General features: G+C 36.9%; 1 protein-coding gene across 2 annotated transcripts in view; it reads right to left on the reverse strand.

Moving 5' to 3' along the window:
• gramd4a (GRAM domain containing 4a) overlaps positions 1-21,263 on the reverse strand; it is a 59,407-nt gene that overhangs the window by 16,489 nt on the left and 21,655 nt on the right. For both annotated transcript variants that reach the window (XM_067426862.1, XM_067426863.1), the window contains 4 exons: positions 4,505-4,625; positions 2,530-2,591; positions 1,484-1,619; positions 132-157 (listed from right to left, as the gene is read on the reverse strand). In XM_067426862.1, coding sequence (XP_067282963.1) covers positions 132-157; positions 1,484-1,619; positions 2,530-2,591; positions 4,505-4,625 — 345 coding nt within the window. The remainder of the gene's footprint in view (positions 1-131; positions 158-1,483; positions 1,620-2,529; positions 2,592-4,504; positions 4,626-21,263) is intronic.

Here is a 21,263-nt window from a genome sequence, read left to right on the forward strand (position 1 = left end):
TACAAATAAAAAGATAAACAAGTAAAGCTGACAAAATTGAAGCAAAAGAGCTTTCTGTGAAACCATGAGGTGTATATTAGTGCTTCAACGTCAACATGAACACTTTAATACAACAGCAAAAATAGACTTACTAAGTCGTCGCATATTTTCTGTTAATCTGGAAGGGGGGGAAAGACAAACATTTTCAAGCAAAAGCAGTTTCATTAAGATACAGTTTAAGATGTCATTCCTGCACATGGCAAAAAAACAAAAACAAAAAAAAAAAGCAGTGGGGGCAAGTTACCTTGCCTTCAGCAAACACCACTAATTTCTTCCACCAACCACATCCTGTCTTGTATTTTTTATAGCAAAGTGACACTTAAACCGCGCAAATCAATGAAAGCAGACAGCTGTGGCCAGAACACACTCAATATCTCTCTTCAGAGACAGATAGATGTACTCCATTGATCCCTGCGGGGACATTTAAGAGACATGGACTCAATAGCCTCATGTATAATTGAGGGAGTTACATGCATTGACTGGTCATCAGATCCAGAACTCCTGCTTGACAAGTGTGGATTCTACCACAAACCACAAAAACCTCAAAGATTCTCAAAAGGTTTCGAAATAACTGCCTGTGTGACATAAACCCAGGTGGATTAAAAAGTGAAGCTCTAAAACTTTTGAAGTTCTGAACATACTGGAATCTTTTTATTAATATTGTAAATAATATTTTTGTTCGTCAAGTCCTGCTTTTCTGGTAAAGTTCATTGTATATAAATTGTACATTCTAGTAGAAAAACAGTAAAAATGTTTGTAAGGGGTTTGAGAATGTTTTTTTCAATATATTTGACTTTTATTTTGAAAACTCTTCATAAGATTCTTAGTTCTTATAAATAAAAGTCTTCAACCAACTTGTCTTGTACTTTCTTGTATTCACTTGTACTAAATTATTAGCAGGAAATGAGTAGAGCTATAATAATATTTACAATATGATAAGGTGATAATAGATTTTATTTAAAGCTGCATTAAACCCAGAATATTCTTTTTTATAACTCCAAAAAAGGAGGCCAGCTCATCAAAATTGGGCCAGATTTTGAGGGCCTGATCACCACATTAGGTGATCAGGCCTAAATGTGGCATGCTTAAACCTAACACTAACCATCTGATAAGTACATGATAGAACCAGAGGGGAACATATGCTAGAAAACTTTTATTTTGACATTTCTGCAGAACATAAAAGCCCCATGTTCCAGCTGATGCGCCTATTGCCTATTGTGACTAAAAGCATCCTGACCACAGGGGGGCAGCTGTTTACAATAAACCTTCACTGGACAGAGAAAGAACTATGGGAAATGATAACAGAGCAGTCTATTTTAGTCTCACAAGAATGGCATGAAGAATGACTTCATTAGTTTCCAAGCCGGTACATAATTTAAAGAGACATGTGCAACAAAATAATCTCAATTGTATAATGCTCCACAGGTGATCTTTCTTCACTGACCTTTTAGCACTTAGTGGCTCCTCAGCCTCAACTGTGTTCTCCTCAGGCTGGAAGCGAAAATCCTCAATGTAAACCCCGAACCGATCATACAGCCAACTCTGCAGCCGCGAACACACCGTCTCCTTTTGCTGTTTGTCTACAGTGAGTGTTTAGAGATATACTTCATTCAGAGGCCATAACCAAAGCTCTATTAATCAGAAACCTACAGTGGGCATATTGAGAGTCAGAGAGCTTGTGCTCTACATTTTCATTTCCTGCCTCAAACAAAAGGGGTCGGTCTGGCCTAGTTGGTCTACAAATTTAGACAAGTGCCTAAAATAACAGCTGAAAGCTTCCTGGAGCAGTTTACAGAATTACTAACTAAAACCAGATAGAAAATCCAAAAGCTTTATGCAGGATTAGAGCCACATTTACCACTTTAACCCAAATTACTAAAATGACAAAAACACTAATCAAATAGAGATCTGATTTCGTGGCTTTTTTCAATTTTCTTTGAGGAAAAATGTGTCTTTTTACTTAATTAGGATACTCCATTTACCATATTATGTATGACACCAGATGTACAATAGTCATACTTGACAAAAAAACAAAGAATGTTTATTTTTTTCCATATCAAATTCTGATACTCAGCTTGTAAACAAGATTTATTAGATTTGACAACTTTCTTTTTGCCTTTTTTTTTATTAAATTAACAAAGAAGCAAATTACAAAAAAGACAAATGATACGTGACCTTAATATGGTGAGGTGTAGACACATTAAGATTTTTAGGCGCTGTTTACAAGACACAATTTTCAATTAAAAACTGAATGATTTTTTTTATGTGTTTTGGCATGTGCATTTACACGACAACAACGCTTCGTGGGCCTGAAAACACACACTTTTAAAATTGGGTTTCAAAATGCAAGTTTTTGAAAACAATGCTGTTATCATCTCAGTGTAAACTACAAAAACGTGTTTCTTCACAGAGTTATATTGCCAACTACTGGCCTGGCATGAATAATATAGAGTTTTTAATCATTTTTGCAGATGCTGATTTTTGCGTTACCTGTGCCATTAGCTGCAGGTGGCTGCTGTTTCCTTGGAAGCTGAGGTGGAGAATCTTCACACCTGCAACAGGAAGCACAAACTACGTTAACTTTTAGTTCATACAAAACATGTTTTATATATAAATATGTACTTCTATGAAACATATTCACAGCTGCCCAAAAAACACACCTGTAACATGGCTAAAAAAACGACACTGTCAATTTGTCATAGCATTAGAAAAAAAAAGAAAAAAAAAGAAAAAAAACGTCAAAGCAAGTGGCATCTGCAAACAAATTGTTTTCACAGACCTATTCATACTTTTTTGAGCAGTTTTTGCAATGACTTTTAATTTTAGTCAATGAGTTTGCAATAAGTGTAGATTTTAAGAAAACTAAAACTCTTAAAATAGTTTTTGCTAGTTAAAATAAAGTTAAAAATATAAAATATTAGATACAAATTCTTTTAAAATGTCTTGGCAATTAACTGAAATACAGTAAAATAACTGTAAGCCAAGCTAATAAGTCAACTAAAACCGAAATAAAAACAAATCACACAAAAACAAAAAGCTAAATAGAAATATAAAATTACAGTAACGACAAGCCAACGACAAGCCAACATTCACAACAGTGTAAAACTAACATTAAAATCAAATGATGTGAAATTTGAAAGTAATATTCAACAAATAGTATATAAAAAATAAATAATAATAATAATAAAAAATCTGATTAAAAGCTATCTTCAACATGCAGTAATTCAGCACACTCCTGTGCAAGCCTAACGTGTCGCCAAACAAATCTGAATCAATTAAATATTGAAATGACATCGGTGGAAAGAACACTCTGTACCGACATATTGCTGTGCATGACTCTCTACGTATAGACACTGACTTCCCACTTTAGGGTCATGGGGGGTGGGATGTAGTGGCTATTTTTATATCTCAGTGTGGGGCGTGGGCCGCCCACAATGCTCAGTCCTGCTGTGACAGCCAGACCGGGTCACTGAACACTGCCAACACCTATCAGTTTACCACAGCCTATAGAAGGAAACTATAAAACAATATAATGCTATGGTTTTCTTTAAAACAACAACTTAATATAACTTTTAATGTTTACTCAATTGTGTCTGTTTTGCTGAGCATTTTTATTTTCAAATCATATGATCAACCAGTGCCTTTTTGTGAAATTTACACATTCAAATGCTGATAAAAAAATTTAATAAAAAAAAACTTTTTTTTTTATTTAAAGCAGAGGGTCTGATCTTTCTTTTGATATATTGCATGATCAGATATATTTATACAACCAAATGTTGCAGGGGCTAAATACTCTATACTGAACAAATTTAAAAATGCAACACTTTTGTTTTTGCCTTCATTTTTTATGAGCTGAAGATCTAAGACTTATTCTATGTGTACAAAAGGCCTCTCAAATATTGTTCACAAATCTAAATCTGTGTTAGTGAGCACTTCTCCTTTGCCGAGATAATCCATCCACCTCACAGGTGTGGCATATCAAGATACTGATTAGACAGCATGATTATTGCACAGGTGTGCCTTAGGCTGGCCACAATAAAAGGCCACTCTAAAATGTGCATTGTATATAAAAATATATATTGTCTATAATATATAAATTAATGTATTGTTGCTGATAAATTACAAAACATCTTTAACATAAAACGATAACTAATATAGTACTAATATACTATGCTTCCCTAATACAAACAATCAGATCAGATAATTTGTTCATTAATCAGGTTACAATAAATGTGTGTACTGCACATTAAAATTGCATTCATTAAGTGTTTATGTCGGAAAATGTTGTCTTTCAAGAACCATCAACCAATGGTACTAATTCCAAAAAAGAAGCAGTTTTATATCCCCAATCTCTAGTACTTGCATAGTGCATGTGTGGATCCTGGGCTCCTCATTCATTGTTTGAAACTTTGTCAACTCTGTAAAGCACATTTGTGTTGGTGTCTATATTTGAGCTGAGTTTCACCTGGTTTTCAGAACATCGCTCATCTTCTGTTCAAGGTCAAGTCTTCTGCTGCGTTCTCTCTCCAGCTCCTGTTTAAGGGTCTCCACATTGGTTTCTTCTCGTAGCTTCCGCAATTCCTCCTCTGAAATAATAATAATAAAAAAAAACATTAAAATTACCCCACACTTCAATTAACCTTCTCTATGAAGACAAATATTATGATCTCTCTCTCTCTCTCTCTCTCTCTCTCTCTCTCTCTCTCTCTCTCTCTCTCTCTCTCTCTCTCTCTCTCTCTCTCTCTCTCTATAAATAATAAAATATATATATTATTATTTTTTAAACAAAAATGTTTTCTGACATACACCATAATAATACTATGGTATACTGTTAAGTAACTAGATGTACCATGTAGACAGTCGAGTGACTTGTATTTAAAAAAAAAAAAATTCCATTTCATTTGTTGGGATTTTTATTTATTTGGCACATAAATATGTTAATCACTCAGTATCATGATACACACTGCCTGCACCAAATATGAACTGGGATTGGATGCTTTATATGTCAGACAGACATCATCTCTGGCGGTTCTCAACCAATAAAAGATGCGGTAGAGTCCAGACCTTCTGCCGTCATTCTGAAGGTCTGGCTATGCGAAACTATATGTTTAGCAACAGTTCTTCTAACCCTAATTGATGGAGTGTGTAGCTTTTAATTTCTTAACCAACCATGTCGGAAGACACCTCATGGCCATATTCCAGGATGACAATGTCAAGATTCATCAGGATTTGTAAGCAGGTTCATTTGCACTCATCCAGTCATTATTACAAAATAAACCCCTTTTGGTTTCTAAAAGATGCTTCACATCGGGGACAATTTGAAAGTGATTTCCTCAATAACTTTCCAGTGTTCTGTTATAGTGAAAATCCAGTAGTCTAATGCACCGCTGTGAGCCTGCGGCTATGTACTCTACATGGTCTTTGTTCCCAGCAAAGCATTATAAATATTTAATTGTTAATATGAGCTTCCCTAATAAAGAGAGCCATAAAGTAGTGAATAAGATCTGAACAGAGCTCTATAAAACTCTAGTACCTGAACCATGAGTTCACAGTGATGGCCATTAATGGAAGTGCTTCTGTGTGACAGATGAGTTTCAGATGAGATGAATGCTGTCAACTGTACGGAGGTACATCACTAAGCAAGCAGTAAATTAATCATTGAGATGTTTCTATTAATAACATTTAGATTTTCACAAGTCTCAACAGCCTAAATAGTTTGTAACTAAAAAAGCCTGGGGGTCCTAATATAGGCCTAGCATCCGACCGTTTTTTTGTGTTGTTGGCTAAGGTAAGCATGATTATTACTACGTATTGCTCATGCTAAGAAATAGAAGTTTAAACAAACTTAGTTATAATATTGGCGCAAAATATTTCTTCTGGTATATCATTCATTTTCTAAACAATTTGCACATGAACTTTAATGACATTCCAGTCTTAATCCATTGGGTTTAATATGGAGTTGGCCCACCATAAAAGCTTCAACTCTTCTGGGAAGGCTTTCAACAAGGTTTAGGAGTGTGTTTATGGGATTCTTTGACCATTGTTCTAGAAGCACATTTGTGAGGTCAGGCACTGATGCTGGATGAGAAGGCCTAGCTCACAGTCTCCGCTCTAATTCATCCCAAAGGTGTTCTATCAGGATGAGGTCAGGACTCTGTGCATGCTGTTAACCCCTAACAGTTAGCCATTCAAGTTGCATGGCCAAAGCTGTATAAAATCAAGCCCCTAGGCATGCGGACTGTTCCTCCCCACCAAAATTGCTTATCCATGACTTTTATGGACCTTGCTTTGTGCACTGGTACGCAGACATGTTGAAACAGGAAGGGGGCATTGCCAAACTGTTCCCACAAAGGTGGGAGCATTAAATTGTCCAAAATGTCTTGGTATGCTGAAGCAGTAAGAGTTCCTTTCACTGGAAAGGGGCCAAGCCCACCCCCTGAAAAACAACCACACACCATAATTCCCCCTCCACCAATCTTTACACTTTGCACAATGCAGTCAGGCTAGTACTGTTCTCCTGGCAAACACCAAACCAAGACTGGTCCATCGGATTGCCAGTTTCGGCATGATTTACATTTCACTTGGTGATGTAAGTCTTGGTTGTAGCTACTTGCCATTGAAACCCATTCCATGAAGCTCTCTATGCACTGTTCTTGAGCTAATCTGAAGGCCACATCAAGTTTGGAGGTCTGTAGCTATTTCCATTGGAGAAAGTTGGCAACTTCTACGTAATGTGCACCTAAGCATGCGCTGACCCTGCTCTGTGATTTTGTTGGACTACCACTTCATGGCTGAGATGCTGTGGTTCCTAAATTGTTTCCACCTAATTATAATACAACTAGCAGTTGGACATAGAACATTTAGTAGTGAGGAAATGTATTGCACTGGTGGCAACCTATCATGGTTACTACACTTGAATTTTCTGTGCTCCTAAGAGCTCCAAATTCTTTCACAAATGTTTGTAGAAATGGTCCGCATGCCTAGGGGGCTTGATTTTATACACCTTTGACCATGGAAGTGATTGGGACACCTGAATTCAATGATTTGGAGAGGTGTTCCAATACAAACCTGATTCCAAAAAAGTTTAACACTGTACAAATTGTGAAAAAAGGGAATGCAATAATTTACAAATCTCATAAACTTATGTATTATTCACAATAGAATATAGATAACTTATCAAATGTTGAAAGTGAGACATTTTGAAATGTCATGCCAAATATTGGCTCATTTTGGATTTCAAGAGAGCAACACATTCCAAAAAAGTTGGGACAGGTAGAAGTAAGAGGCCGGAAAAACTAAATGCACATATAAGGAACAGCTGGAGGACTATTTTGCAACTTATTAGGTAAATTGGCCACACAATTGGGTATAAAAAGAACCTCTCAGAGTGGCAGTGTCTCTCAGAAGTCAAAATGTGCAGAGGATCAACAATTCCCTCAAAATAAGAAAGAAGTTTCTCAGAGAAAAATTGCCAAGAGTTTAAAATTATCATCATCTACAGTGCATAATATCATCCAAATATTCAGAGAACCTGGAACAATCTCTGTGCGTAATGGTGAAGGCCGGAAAACCATACTGGATGCCTGTGATCTTTGAGCCCTTAGTCACTGTATCACATACAGGAATGCAGTGCAGCGCGCTCAGTAATGGAAATCACAACTGGGTTTAGGAATACTTTCAGAAAACATTGTCGGTGAACACAATCCACTGTGCCATTCGTCGTTGCCGGCTAAAACTCTATAGGTAAAAAAAAAGCCATACCTAAACATGATCCAGAAGTACAGGCGTTTTCTCTGGGCCAAGGCTCAATTAAAATGGACTGTGGTAAAGTGGAAAACTGCTATGTGGTCAGACAAATCAAAATTTGAAGTTCTTTTTGGAAAACTGGCACGCCATGTCATCCGGACTAAAGAGGACAAGGACAACCAAGTTGTTATCAGCGCTCAGTTTAGAAGCCTGCATCTCTGATGGTATGGGGTTGCATGAATGCGTGTGTCATGGGGAACTTACACATCTGGAATGGCACCATCTATACTGAATGGTATATCCAAGTTCTAGAACAACATATTCTCCCATTCAGACATTGTCTCTTTCAGGGAAGACCTTGCATTTTCCAACATGACAATGCCAAACCACAAGCAGCATCAATTACAACCTCTTGGCTGCGTAGAAAAAGGTTCCGGGTACTTAAATGGCCAGCCTGCATTCCAGATCTTTCACCCATAGAAAACATTTGACGCATCATAAAGAGAAAGATGCGACAAAGAAGACCTAAGACAGTTGAGAAACTAGAAGCCTGTATTAGACAAGAATGAGAAAATGAAAGACATGTTAGTCATATTCAAAACCTGTCTAATCACAGCCAAAACTTTAGCGTAATCGAGATATTTTGAGTAATGACGATGGTAACCAAACTGTTGATGGGCTGCATTGACTTCCATAGTATTATTTTTCAATGAAGTCAAGAGCTACCACCAATTGTTTGGTTTCCAAAATTCCTCAAAATGTCTTCTTTTGTTTTCATTAGAAGAAAGAAACTCATGCAGGTTTAGAACAACTTGAGGGCAAGTAAATTATGGGCAAATAGTAATTTTTGGGTAAAGTACCCCTTTAAAGGAATAATAAGAGTACACAAAGTGTTTTTTTTTTTTTTTCAAAAGGCTGCAGAATATATTTTAGCTTCAACAGTTTCTTGAAAATCATCAATGATTAGTTTTAATTACTTTTAATTAATTAACAAAACTTCAGTTTACAGTATTGAATTAAACATTTATCCTATATTATATTTATATTATTTCTATTACAGCAATTCCATCATTGTTTTTTTTTATTTTTTATTTTTTATTGCCAGGGCAATATATTCAAGAATAAGGATGCCACCTAACAAATTTGGTTAATAAAATAATTTTGTCTTTAATACCATTTTATAAGAACAGCCTTTAACTTTGACTATAAAATCTGGAAAGGCCTCCAGTAACTTATTGCAGGGTATGAATTAGCAACAGATTCTTGTAATAGAAATTATAAGTAATATGTAGCCTGTCATTTTAATAATGCTGGGAAGGTCATGAAATATATATGCCACTCTGTCTCTGCCTCTCTTTCTTTGCTACATCCTCTCCCACCTCGCTCTATCTCTCTCAGTAATAATAGCCCTTCACAATGTTCTTTACAACCTCTCTCTCTATGTCAGTAGATTCACAGCACCCCCGCAGACAGACAGGAGTCGCCATCAGGCACCAATAACAGAAGTGGAATGATCTATTGTAGTGCTGATAGTCCTCCATCATGCACAACAGAGCCATTTCAGGATGACCACACAATCATTAGACAGATAAGTAGAGACATGAGTCATGCTATCTGATGCATTTCATGAGTATGCATAGCATTTTATTCAGATTCTGGAGACTGAACTTAAAGGGATAGTTTGCTCAAAATGAACATTCTGTCATCATTTACTCACCCTTGTGTTGTTTCAAACCTGTATGAGTTTCTTTCTTCTGTTGAACATAAGAAAGAATATCTTAAAGAATGTTGGTGACCAAACAGTTATTTTTACCCCCACTATGGAAGTCCATGTTTGGTCATCAGCATTCTTTAAAATATCTTCTTTTGTGTTAAAAAGAAGAAAGAAACTCATGCAATATGTATGGGTTGAAATTTGAAAGACTGTTCATATGTGATAAATCAGTCCTTAAAAAAAGGGGGGGGGGGGTACAATGGCTGCACCATGGTAAAATAATGATATCATGGTAATATCTTAAAGGGTTAGTTAACACAAAAATATTGTACCAAATACATAAGTTTCAATAATCCTCAAAACATGAATGATGAATTTTTTTTTAAACCTAAGAGATTTCTGGTTTTAAGCTCCAAAATGTCAGCTTTCACATGAACACGCACGCACACATGAGCTATGTGGAATTGAAGATATTTTGTGAATAAAGACTTCTTTTTTCTTGTGTTTTCACAACCAAAGCAGTCACATCGCTTCATAAAATTTGGATTAAACCACTGGAATCACATGGATTACTTGAATGATGCCTTTTTGACCTCATTGGAACTTAAAAGTGTTGACTACCTAGACATTTGTATGGACAGAAGTTCCTCAAGTTTCATTACAAATGTTGTCATCATTTTTCCAAAGAATAATGAAAGATTTATGGATTTGGAAATACATAAAAGGGTGAGTAAATGATGACAATTTTTGAGTAAATTAACCCTTATAAAATGATTATCATATTCCTCTACCATTTTATTCATACTTTACGTGGAAACGTTGTAGAATATATGTCAGTAGATTGCCATGGAACGTCTTCAAAAACACGATAAGATAATAGATTTTTCTAATCAAGCATGCACTGTTTCTTAACACATAAGTGCATTTTTTATCATATCTTTAGATTGAATGTATTGTCTGTGCACTCTCATATTAAATGTGACATGACTTTATAAAACTAGGCCAAGGAAAACTGATACAAGGAACTTCACAATAACTGGCACATCTTTTAATTATTATTTTAATGAAAATTAGCATTAGTAATAAAGTATATTGCATTATCAAATGCAGTCATCTTGTTTCATTTTCAATATGAATGCTATTAATGTAATCTAAATATCACAATACCTGTCTCTTAACCAGACGCAAGGCGCAAGTCATGAAAGTTTATTTTTGTGCAACACCGTAGTTTCCAGAGCATATGAACTGTGTCTAAAGATGATTGTCTTTGTTGGTCTTTGTATTGTGGTAAAAAGTATAATCTTAATTCATATTTCATTGTGCATGACTACAGGTCATAATGAATGCAACAATAATCAGATTTTGACAATAAGTGAAAGGAAACAAGCACATTCAAGCTGTAAACTCTAAGTGAACAAAGATCTTGACTCTATGACTCAGAACCTGAGAATGTATTTCAATAATGTTAAAATGGTTTAATTTTTATTCTATTGGTTGTGTACTTAATTTGATTGCATTTATCCATTTTGTTGCAAGAGCTGTCCCACACACTTTTCTGATTGACTGTGTTTTGAGATTGAATTTTTTGAATCTTATAGCCATGTCACGTCTGTTGTGGACAGACGAAATGCTTGTCTCTGGAATCACATTGTCTTTAGTTAGGATGTGGTGTCAGGTGGCACATACATGAATATGCATAGCCTCTCTACAATATCATAAAAAAAGCACATTATTACAATATTCTCAGGCCTCATTGTGTGTGCACTAAATGCAGAGGACAAATTCAGAGTATGAGTTACCATAGTTGGCTTTCACATGTCACTCACTTATATGCAGAAATAAATCTGATATGAATCGGACACATGCATTTGCGTGAAATTGTGTCTGCTATTTAAGCGTATATATATATATATATATATATATATATATATATATATATATATATATATATATATATATATATATATATATATATATATATATATATATATATATATATATATATATATATATATATATATAGGATAGGACAGGACAGGACAGGATATATATTGGATAATCCCCTGTCAATGCGAGTCATATGTCATTGAAAAAGGGATGGTGGCGAACGACTTTAAACTCAGGTGGACACCAACAGAGCAATAACAGCAGTGATCATTGCTACATTCGCCCAGTCTGCAACAAGGGCTCTCCTCATTATTTCCCTTCCCCTTAAGAGACCAATATTTAACCTTTAATGATGGTGCGGAAAGCAAAAGCTTGTATTATCATTTCTTCCATCGAGTCCATTGCAAATCGTGCAATTTTTTACTTCATTTTTTTCAAAGCTTTTCTATATCAGTACATCTACCTTGGTGTGTCTCGCCAAGTCTTCTTTTAAAAAGTGACTCATATCCGGTATCTGCATTTAGCAGATACCGGATATGAGTCACTTTTAAAAGAAGATGGTGGCTGGTCAAAAAATAATAATTTGGGGTCACACTTTAATTACAGTTCAATTTTCACTAGTAACTAAATATTTACTACGACTTTTGCCTCTTTACACTCCGTACTACAGCTTATTAACAGTTAGCAAAGTAGTTGTTAAGTTTAGGTATTGGGTAAGGGTTTAGGTTGGATTGGCATCAAAACTTGCAGTGTAAATGGATGCAGAGCACGTAAATGGCATCATTTCAACTAGGAAGTACTGTACTTGTTTGCAGGTCTAAAGGAACGATAACTATAAAGATAACTATATTAGCGTCCTTACCAGTGAAAGAGATCTTTCTGTTTATTCTAAGCGTGTGCTTGGCTGTCACTTTAAATGCTTGCTCAAGCTTGTTACAGCAGGATGGAATCTGATTGGCTGTTAATGTTTTTATCCTTCATCAGCTGAATAAAATCGTTCTGAAAGAGATTCCAACAATATTGTTTCTCTGTGCCGTTATCATTATAGCTGTGGTGAGAAGTCTCGTATTCTTTAATATTGAGAATGATTTTTAGAACTATATCTTAATTGTTATCTTTATAGCTATCGTCCTTGTTGTGAACTGACATTAAAGGGATAGTTCACCCAAAAATGAAAATGATCCCATATATACAAAACACAAACAATATTTACCCAAAATAAAGGAATATACATTTCCAAGTCAGAACACTGTGATGAATTAGCACACATACACACAAGCTAATTTCACCTCAACTTATCTGACCATATAAAACATTCAGAAGCTCTCAGAGCTGTTGGACACACTCACAACAAACTAGCCATTTAAAGCTGTGAGGTCATTCTATGTATCCGTCCTCATCCATCAATCCGTAAATAAAACCTCATTGGCTTCCTCTGCTAATGGTTTCACAATGGAACATTCTAAGTGTTGCGAAAACAACACAGTCACACCACAAATGTCTCTACTTTGTGAGCACCAATAATACAAAGACTTGCAACAATCTCAGGCCGGCCCATTTATATCGCAGTGTCGGATCCTGACATAGGCGATACAGGATTGCGCCCACTCTCAGTTCTGCTCGCCACTTTAATTGATTTTTTTTTTCTTTTTGGATAACTTTTATGGAAACATAAGCTATTATTTATTATTATTATTTTTTTTTAATCTCTGCAGCCAACTGCCATGTCACACTTCTGCTGCTATCTGTGCAAACCAAACATAGTGGGCGATAGATGTTACATTAATAATAACACTGCACTGCAAAGTTGGAGACTTAAAACCAGAAAAATACCAAAACAAATGCAAATAAAGGGCCACCAGTATTTTTGGTTTCTGAAGAACATGAGGGTGTTTGATTTCATGACCAACACATCACTCTTAATAAAGAATTATTACTTTATTAAGTGAAAATACAAAAATACAGTGAAATTAAAAAAAAGTAGATAATAAAACAAGGTTATGCATATAATGGCTAATGTAGCAGAGCATTTTTCACAGTTGGTTTGTGCTGGGTTGAGTACATCACTGTTTTTTTTTTTTTTTAGTTTTTTATTTATTTATAGCTTATTAGCCACCCCACCCATTTAGAAGAGAAGTGACTGATACACCAACATGCAAAGATAGCAACTAGCCTACTCAAATGTATGATTTCATAATAGTTAGGCAAGGAATAAAAAACTGAGGGCATACCACCAGAGACTAACTTTGATCAGGTTTGCATTAATCTTTGTTATTTTCCTTTTTATCACTGTAAAGCTGCTTTAAAAAAAACTATCTGTGTTCATTATATAAAGCATTATATAAATAAAGATGACTTGACTTGACTAACCAGTTGGAGATTCATGATTTTATAGACAACATTAATGGCCTAAAGAAGAACTGTGTGTTGACCAACCTCACCAAACCATCCTAAAGCAAAGGTCACAAGCGGTCACTTGTGGGTTGCTGGCCTTAGGAAGCTTACATGTGCTCTTACTAAGCATGGCAACGATTCATGTAAACCTATTAAGAGCACAGCAGAAATGAATAACCCTATAGCCTGGAGAAATACTAACAACACCGCTAACAAAGAAAACAGCTAACAAACAGCTTCTTGTTAGCTGAGAACAAACATTCTTCATGTTTCTCTCTCATTTGGTCCCTTATGTAATTTATGTAAATTAGCATTGACCAGTGGCCTGGTTTGATGTTCTGGTAATACTGCCTATCTGCATTGCATCAAGGGACTATAGCTTTGGGCATGACCTGTTTTACTGTTGTCACAACACACCATCAAACTCTCAGCCAGTGTGTTATGTGTAGATGCCACAAGACAAGTATATCAATTATTGTAAATACCACACCATTAAAAAGAAACTGAAGAATGTAGAATTAGTAATAAAGATCTGAGGCCCTAAAGAAATAGAACACCCAAAAATGAAAATTCGGTCATCACTCACCATTTCAAACTTCTTTGACTTAATTTCTTCTGTAGAGTACAAAAGGACTAAAGTATTTACATTGCTCTTTTTAATCAATTAAAATGATTCAACCAAATGTACTATAAAGTAATCCTTGTGCTTGGTAGCCATTCAATATTTTTGTGTGAAAAACAGCTGGAAATTGAAGTAAGTAAAACTAGTCTGAATGATTTATTCACAAATCTTGAAAGATTCTGTACTTGAAATAAGCTCACTGACTGGAAGGAACATTATCAGTGAAAATCTAATTATGTTTCAGTCTGTTTCTCACATATGGCTTAAGAAGAGTCCTTGTTGAAGCTTGAAAGCTTCTGTTTCCATGCACTGTAATTGCACAGAAAAAAAGCAAACAGAATATCTCCTTAGACATGAGGGTCAATTATGACAGAATTTTCATTTTTGTGAGGACTATTACCTTAAATCAACCCTTTCAGCAAGAAGATGGGAATCAATAGTGTTCACTAAAAAAGTGTTCACCACTTACTGAGACTAAGGTTGCCTTTGAGGTCACCTGTGACTCCATCGCAAAAGAAATCCATATCTGAGAGATAGGCCTCCATCTTGGCCCGGAGCATCAAGACCTCAGGAACAATCGCAGTAACACGGCACCTCTAATGTTCAAGCATAGGTGCTTTCGGTCATCAAGGCCCCAGTGAATTTTAGCTCCAAACAAAAAATGTCCTTAAAATTTGTCTTAGCTTCTTGGTGCACCAAATACTTGTGGCCAGTTGTGCCTGTCTAAATGGAAGGAAATGTAAAATCTAGAAGCTGGCATCCAATAGACTTGTAGGTACATTCTTACAACCCTCAAAACAACAATCATAAAATGCAGCTTAGCCAACTGGATCTAAACCCTGCCGGTGAATTAAGCACCTAGAGGAAAACTACTGTTCCCTACTGACTGAGGTGAAACAAAAGCTCTATTCATCAGAGAAAACCATCGGCCCTTTCTCTTCGCATTCTGTAAGGACTTTTCCACAACACTAAGCAGTAAGTTGTTTGAAATAGAGCCATGTACTAATACGAAGACAATACAGTGATGTTACCAACATGGTAATTTGGTCCAGAAGCTTCCATGACTTCATCTGGTTCAGTGTTGTCAATGACCAGACTGTTGTTTAAAATGGATACATTTGAATGTTTTCCATTCATAATTTGCATGCTCAAAGAGTTTGGTGTTTTTTATTAAAATCAGCCACTACTTGACACCTATTCATAACTTTAGCAGAGCTGCGCCATAAGGAACCAGGGTTTAGGTTTTTAAAAATATCTATTCCATGCATCGATAGTATCAGTTTAACTTTCAGATTATTTTATATAATACCAAGGGGACTATTATCCTTTGTTTTATCAAATGTCATATATTTGCAAGAGCAAGCAGATACAGTCTTTAAATATAAATACAGAAAGCGGTGTTTACTGCTATTTCAAACCAACATCCTGTTTCTCAGAAATGTCCTGATATGTTGCTCATCTCTCTATGGCTACACAGAAAATTCCTGCACATCAAAGTTAGAAGATCAAGTGTCACTTCTTTTAACTGAACAACATCAGTCATCATTTTCTTCATTGATATCATCAAAAGCGCTCAGATAGCATAGGATGACCATTTCTTTGTTTGTGCTCCATTAATTTAATAAGATGAGCTCAAATCTTGTGGTCCTTGTCTAGATATTGTTAAAGATCACATAAACAGCCTTGGTCTGATACTTTTTACTGGTCTTCGACTGGGCCTCATTTTTCACAAAACAATTTGTTGGCCCAGATCTGAGTCATGACTTATCCACAACCTATTTCCACTGTACAGAAGGTGATAATTACCTCAACCACAGGTCAGCTGGCATCTTCAGCCATTAAAAGATTTTGCAATAATTTCATAAAAGCTCAGCAAGGCAACTGAGCCACCGAACAAAATACCTCTGTTTGAAAGGGTTTTGGATTAGCGGGTCTTGGCTTTAAAGGGGTTATGAATTGAGAAATGAAATTTTCCCTGAGCTTTTGACATTTATGAGGTAATTATACTATAAGAATATCCTGTCAGTTACAGAACTGAGAACTTCCTTGTTAGTCCAAAAACAGCTTTTATTGAAACGAAGCCTAGCGAATGACTTGGAATGCAAATTTTGGAATGTGCCCATTTATAGGTGAAAGACGCTTCTGCAGAAGATCAACGCCTACTTCAAACAAGTGACTAAACGATCAACTTCACATTGTTTCTCGTAGTAGGATGAAAATAATCTGTTATTTAAACTGTGATTAAATGAAAGCGATCAAAGAAAACTCCCTTTGCAATCGCTGGAGCGGTCAATCAACCAGCACAAGTTTATCAGTGACTGACTTTTTTATTTTATTGTTAGGTCTTGGACTTGTCTAGGGGTCAGGTCTTGGATTGTCTGGTATTAGTTTTAATCTTACACTGTGTCTACACCGAATGTGACCGTTGTAACGGAACATCGCTCTGCAATGGCAAGAAGCTGTCTACACTGAATGTGACAAAGCAACCATTTTAAAAAATAATTTGTCCTTCCTATGAGAAGTATCACGAGTGCTTGGAGTACATCATGACGAGGCATCGGTGTACTGTTGGGATTTGTCATGTCGTGCAGCATTCTGTGTAGACATAACACTGATTAAAATGGATTCTATTGTGTTTTTGTTGTGTCATATCACATCACATCACATCACATAGACACAGTGTTAGGCGGTCTGTTATGTGTTTGAATCTTAGAGGGAGGGGCTGTTGTTGTTGTGGGATTTTATTGATCTGAATCTTAGGGGGTCTGGTATTGATTTAGGTCTGGGAGTCGTTAACAGGTCTAAGTCTTAGTGGATCTAGTATTGGTTTGGTTCTTATTAATCTTGTATTAGTCTAGGTCTGTAGGACCTAGGAACCCTTTAGGAAGGTTTTTTTTGTTTTGTTTTTTTGAGTCGTTGGTTTTCTGGAATTGGCTTAGTGTTAGCCTTTGGCATTAGAGTGGCTTTGGCCCTTTGAAGGGTTACCCAAAAAATAAAATTCTGTCATTAACTACTCACCCTCATTCCGTTCCAGACCCTTAAGACCTCCGTTCATCTTTGGAACATTTACATTTACAATTATGCATTTAGCAGACGCTTTTATCCAAAGCGACTTACAACTCAGGAGAACAGGAAGCGATCCGTCAAGAAGAGGCAAAGAAACACAAAAAGTGCCCCAAATACCAAGATTTGTATACCGCTCAGAGTAGCAAAAAACAGAAAAGGGAAGAAGAAAGGAGAAATAGAGGAGGAAAGATGTTTTTTTTATGTAAGATTAAGTGCTCATGGAAGAGATGAGTTTTTACCTGTCTTTTGAATGAAGCGAGTGATTCTGTCGTGCGTATGGAGGACGGAAGATCGTTCCACCAACCAGGAACAATGAAAGAAAAAGTCCTGGAGAGGGATTTCATGCCTCTCTGTGATGGTACCACAAGCCTTCGCTCATTAGCTGAGCGAAGGATTCTGGTGGGTGTGTAGACTCGTAGGAGTGAGTCGAAGTATGCAGGTGCTGAGCTTGTTGAAGACCCATAAGCAAGAGTCAGGGCTTTGAATTTGATCAGCGAGTGGTAGCCAATGCAGAGAGATGAATAGAGGTGTGACATGAGCCATTTTGGGCTCATTGAATACAAGACGTTCCGCAGCGTTCTGGATCATTTGCAGCGGTTTGATTGCACAAGATAGAAGTCCAGCCAGAAGCGCATTGCAATAGTCAAGTTTAGAAATGACCAGGGCTTGGACAAGAAGCTTTGTTGCATGCTCCATAAGGAGCAGTCTGATTTTCTTGATGTTGTGCAATGCAAACCTGCATGACCGAGCTGTCTTTGAGATGTGGTCTTTGACGGACAGCTGGTCATCAAAGATTACTCCAAGATTTCTGACCGACCCTGAAGGAGTAATCAAAGATGAACCTAGCTGGATGGAACAATTTTTTTTTGTTGAAATCCAATGGCTCAGAAAGGCCTCCATTGACCACAATTTCATTTCCTCTCTCAGGATCCACAAAAGGTACTTAAGACGTTGTTACAAAGTCCGTCTCAATACAGTGGTTCTACAATAATTTTATGAAGTGACGAGAATAGTTTTTGTGTGCAAAAAAACCCTAAATAACGACTTATATAGTGATGGCCAAATTCAAAACACTACTTCCTGAAGCTTCGGAGCTTTATAAATCAGTGTATTGATTCATGATTCGAATCAGCAGTTCGGCGATCCAAAACGCCGTTTCATAACGCTCCGAATCTTCAGGAAGCAGTGTTTTGAAATCGGCCATCACTATATAAGTCATTATTTATTTGTTGTTTTTTGCACACAAAATCTATTCTTGTCGCTTCATAAACGTATTGTAGAACCACTTTAGTGAGATGGGTTTTTTAACAACGTCTTAAGGGCCTTTTATGGGTCCTGAGAGAGGACATGACATTGGTGTCAATGGAGGCCTTTCTGAGCCATCGGATTTCAACAAAAATACCTTCTTTAATGTTCCGAAGATGAACAAAGGTTTTACGGGTGTCGAACGACATGAGGGTAAGTAATTAATGACATAATTTTTATTTTTGGATGAAGTAACCCTTTAAGAGGTCTGGCATTGCTTTGGTATTTTAGTATTTGCTTTGGGTGTCCGGTATTAGTCTTGGTACTGGAGTTTAGTTTTAGTTGGTATTTGTTTGGCACTGGTTTAGTTCTTAAACTATTGAGACATTGGGCCCTATCTTGCACCCAGCGCAACTGACTTTGTACACCGACACGTGTCATTCCTATTTTGCACCCGCGCAGAGTGCGCTTTTCCCTCCACAGAAGCACGTCACTAAACTAGTGAATGAACTTGCGCTCCCTGGGCGGTTCAGCGCAATAAAGGAGGCGTGTTCCGGCGCAAACAATCCCTGGTGCTATTTTGCTGTTCCATTAAACTGCCACTGACCAGAAAAAAACCTTGTCTAAAGTCAGTGGCGCGTTGCGCGTTGTTCATTATGCTATTTTAAGGGCGCATGCTTGACCATAATGTATAGCTTGCACAACGCGCATACACTTTGCTCATGTAATTTACACAGATGCAACAGTTATTTTTCCAAATCATAAATTGTTACACTAAAAAAATATTAACACATGAGATGACGGAAATCATTGTGGTGTGCCACGAAGATGTGAAAAAATAGGCATAAATCTAGCTTACACATTTTTCAGGCTAATTTTAGTAATTAAGGATCAGACCTGTTTGCCCAATAGTGGCAAGACATATATGTATATAAGGACATCTGACAAATTGGTTTGTCCATCAAGAACCAGGGAAAAAAATTGACTTAAAAACTGAAAAAACTGTTTAACCAACGCCTGTTTAACCGACGCTATTTTGGGTGGGTTTCTCCCATCCCCATACAACACAACTTCTATGTCTTTCACTGCTCTTACAAGAACATCAGTCTCCTCGACTGTGAACCGCTCCTGGTGTGCGCCTGGTAAATACGCCATAATAATAGCAATCCATAATGGAACTTGCGCACCTGCTTTTAAAGGGAAAGTTGGATGACGCTCTGATTGGTTTATTCACGTTATCCACGCCCAAACCACACCTATGAATAATGAAGCTACTTCAGACCAACCCATTTTAGATCTGCGCCGGGCGCAAGAGCCATTTATCCCGCCAGGAAAATAGCAACAGCGCCGAAAGTTACTTGCACTTCGCGCTTTGACACTTGTGTTTCAGATCGTTAAAATAGGGCCCATTATCCTTTATTATTTTTAAGGAGACCATTAATATAAAGTTAAATGTCTAAGCTACAGTATTCCAGCAAACAAATGCCTGAATGGCCTATTCTGCTGTCATCACCAATCTTTAATTATTCATAGTGAGATCGCTGATACACTGTCCTTGGTTTTGAGAGCCCAGGGCTGAGACATGGTTGGCGTGTTGTTGTACTGTGATGTTAGCTGCCTTTCTCAGCAGTGAACCTCTCGTTCCTCTGAGAGGAAACATAAGCTTTCTCTCTTTGCGTCAGCGGCAGCCTTTCAGTGCAACAATAAACCCCTAAGTGAATGCCGCTGTCGCATGGTAACCTGCCTGAAAGAAAGAAAGTGGAGGAGATGGTGTGGGTGTAGTAAATAAGAGAGAAGTCTCTCAGAGTTTGGGAGGAACAAAATTAGAGGAGAACAGAGGGAAATGACATTGGCATGTTGTTTCCGTAAATAGCAGAACACCCCGGCAGGTTGAGGCCATTCGAGCCACCAGGCTTCTGCTGGCATTTTGCACAACAAAGTATGGGGCGCTTCTGCGTGGGGCAAGCTACCAAGACTATTGACTTTTTAGAGGTATAATGAAAGTCATTTTCATGTCTTATTCTCTTTTAAGATCCTTGTTTTCTCTTTCTGCCGTTTCATCCTCTTCTGTCTATCTATCGTCGGTGTAAAGAGCTCTGGATCAATGCTGGCCCACTCACTGGCCTAATTCTGTCCCGCTCTTCAGCTGATATTTTACAGGCTGTCACAATTCCTGCCAGCGGCACCACTGTCATACTAATTATGAGTCAAGGCCACAGTATGGAGACAAATCTGACAAGCAACCAATGGTTCTTTATCACTTTAGAGTTTGTAAAAAGAAAATTACATTTTTAGATGTCTATAGAAATGTGAGAGGTGCTTGCCCATACGAAACAAGCTTGCTAGGTTGTTGCCAAGTGTTGCTATGTGGTTCTTGAAATGTATAAGGTGTTCTGAAATGTGACTTGTGAATTGTTATGTGGATACTAGGGGGTTCTGAGTGGTTAAAATCATATTCTGAACTCTCTCATATTCTAAAACATACATATGACTTGAGTCCCTCCTTCAATTTTGTTTGATTTATTGATTGCAAAGCGAAAATCATAAGGC

The sequence above is a fragment of the Pseudorasbora parva genome, chromosome 20 (genome assembly GCF_024679245.1).
Source record: "Pseudorasbora parva isolate DD20220531a chromosome 20, ASM2467924v1, whole genome shotgun sequence".
NCBI lineage: Eukaryota > Metazoa > Chordata > Actinopteri > Cypriniformes > Gobionidae > Pseudorasbora > Pseudorasbora parva.